Source organism: Rhinatrema bivittatum, chromosome 9 (assembly GCF_901001135.1).
Source record: "Rhinatrema bivittatum chromosome 9, aRhiBiv1.1, whole genome shotgun sequence".
Taxonomy (NCBI): Eukaryota; Metazoa; Chordata; class Amphibia; order Gymnophiona; family Rhinatrematidae; genus Rhinatrema; species Rhinatrema bivittatum.
Window position 1 is genome coordinate 13,453,042 of NC_042623.1, and position 2,659 is coordinate 13,455,700.

Sequence of the window (2,659 nt, forward strand, 5' to 3'; positions counted from 1 at the left end):
ATATAATCGCGTTATTACCTCAGACCCAGTCTCATGCTGCAGCTCAACATTTTACCAGTCTTAATAAAGAAGAAATGAAGCTCTTGAAGAGAGCACAGATTAATACTTTGCAGTGACTCTCACCGCCCCCTCCTGGCATCTACCACAGCTACTACTTAACATTTCTATAGCGCTAACTGTTCTCTCTGCTGGCTCGGGGGACACAGGCAGACTGAAACTCAATCGGAAGGGAAGAAGAAAAGAAAAAAACAACAACAACCTTTCACCATTAAGCCCCTGGCCAGAGCAGAGCGGCCGCCACCGGCATCAGGCTCACCTATGGAAGCCACCAACTTCCACAAACTCCAGCTGGCCCTTTACAAAATGTGGCCCCTCCCTGTCAGAGCGCGGAGTTCAGCGCGCCCCCTGCTCCGCCTGCGCTCAGAACGCCCCTCCCTGTCAGAGCGCGGAGTTCAGCGCGCCCCCTGCTCCGCCTGCGCTCAGAGCCAGAACGCCCCTCCCTGTCAGAGCGCGGAGTTCAGCGCGCCCCCTGCTTCGCCTGCTCTCAGAGCCAGAACGCCCCTCCCTGTCAGAGCGCGGAGTTCAGCGCGCCCCCTGCTTCGCCTGCGCTCAGAGCCAGAACGCCCCTCCCTGTCAGAGCGCGGAGTTCAGCGCGCCCCCTGCTTCGCCTGCGCTCAGAGCCAGAACGCCCCTCCCTGTCAGAGCGCGGCGTTCAGCGCGCCCCCCTGCTCCGCCTGCGCTCAGAACGCCCCTCCCTGTCAGAGCACGGAGTTCAGCGCGCCCCCTGCTTCGCCTGCGCTCAGAGCCAGAACGCCCCTCCCTGTCAGAGCGCGGAGTTCAGCGCGCCCCCTGCTTCGCCTGCTCTCAGAGCCAGAACGCCCCTCCCTGTCAGAGCGCGGAGTTCAGCGCGCCCCCTGCTTCGCCTGCGCTCAGAGCCAGAACGCCCCTCCCTGTCAGAGCGCGGAGTTCAGCGCGCCCCCTGCTTCGCCTGCGCTCAGAGCCAGAACGCCCCTCCCTGTCAGAGCGCGGAGTTCAGCGCGCCCCCTGCTCCGCCTGCGCTCAGAACGCCCCTCCCTGTCCGAGCGCGGAGTTCAGCGCGCCCCCTGCTCCGCCTGCGCTCAGAGCCAGAACGCCCCTCCCTGTCAGAGCGCGGAGTTCAGCGCGCCCCCTGCTCCGCCTGCGCTCAGAACGCCCCTCCCTGTCCGAGCGCGGAGTTCAGCGCGCCCCCTGCTTCGCCTGCGCTTAGAGCCAGAACGCCCCTCCCTGTCAGAGCGCGGAGTTCAGCGCGCCCCCTGCTCCGCCTGCGCTCAGAACGCCCCTCCCTGTCAGAGCGCGGAGTTCAGCGCGCCCCCTGCTTCGCCTGCGCTCAGAGCCAGAACGCCCCTCCCTGTCAGAGCGCGGAGTTCAGCGCGCCCCCTGCTCCGCCTGCGCTCAGAACGCCCCTCCCTGTCCGAGCGCGGAGTTCAGCGCGCCCCCTGCTCCGCCTGCGCTCAGAACGCCCCTCCCTGTCCGAGCGCGGAGTTCAGCGCGCCCCCTGCTTCGCCTGCGCTTAGAGCCAGAACGCCCCTCCCTGTCAGAGCGCGGAGTTCAGCGCGCCCCCTGCTCCGCCTGCGCTCAGAACGCCCCTCCCTGTCAGAGCACGGAGTTCAGCGCGCCCCCTGCTTCGCCTGCGCTCAGAGCCAGAACGCCCCTCCCTGTCAGAGCGCGGAGTTCAGCGCGCCCCCTGCTTCGCCTGCTCTCAGAGCCAGAACGCCCCTCCCTGTCAGAGCGCGGAGTTCAGCGCGCCCCCCTGCTTCGCCTGCTCTCAGAGCCAGAACGCCCCTCCCTGTCAGAGCGCGGAGTTCAGCGCGCCCCCTGCTTCGCCTGCTCTCAGAGCCAGAACGCCCCTCCCTGTCAGAGCGCGGAGTTCAGCGCGCCCCCTGCTTCGCCTGCTCTCAGAGCCAGAACGCCCCTCCCTGTCAGAGCGCGGAGTTCAGCGCGCCCCCTGCTTCGCCTGCTCTCAGAGCCAGAACGCCCCTCCCTGTCAGAGCGCGGAGGTCAGCGCGCCCCCTGCTTCGCCTGCGCTCAGAGCCAGAACGCCCCTCCCTGTCAGAGCGCGGAGTTCAGCGCGCCCCCTGCTTCGCCTGCTCTCAGAGCCAGAACGCCCCTCCCTGTCAGAGCGCGGAGTTCAGCGCGCCCCCTGCTTCGCCTGCTCTCAGAGCCAGAACGCCCCTCCCTGTCAGAGCGCGGAGTTCAGCGCGCCCCCTGCTTCGCCTGCTCTCAGAGCCAGAACACCCCTCCCTGTCAGAGCGCGGAGTTCAGCGCGCCCCCTGCTTCGCCTGCGCTCAGAGCCAGAACGCCCCTCCCTGTCCGAGCGCGGAGTTCAGCGCGCCCCCTGCTCCGCCTGCGCTCAGAACGCCCCTCCCTGTCCGAGCGCGGAGTTCAGCGCGCCCCCTGCTTCGCCCGCGCTCAGAACGCCCCTCCCTGTCAGAGCGCGGAGTTCAGCGCGCCCCCTGCTCCGCCTGCGCTCAGAGCCAGAACGCCCCTCCCTGTCAGAGCGCGGAGTTCAGCGCGCCCCCTGCTCCGCCTGCGCTCAGAGCCAGAACGCCCCTCCCTGTCAGAGCGCGGAGTTCAGCGCGCCCCCTGCTCCGCCTGCGCTCAGAACGCCCCTCCCTGTCAG

General features: G+C 68.0%; 1 protein-coding gene across 1 annotated transcript in view; it reads left to right on the plus strand.

Annotated features, from left to right (window-relative positions):
- The first annotated feature begins 318 nt into the window (after nucleotides 1–318).
- Nucleotides 319–2,659, plus strand: part of LOC115099016 (proline-rich protein 36-like) — a 3,675-nt gene continuing 1,334 nt past the window's right edge. Inside the window, exon 1 of the mRNA XM_029616256.1 lies at nucleotides 319–2,659. This exon is cut by the window's right edge and continues 1,334 nt beyond it. Within this exon, the coding sequence (XP_029472116.1) occupies nucleotides 319–2,659 (2,341 nt within the window).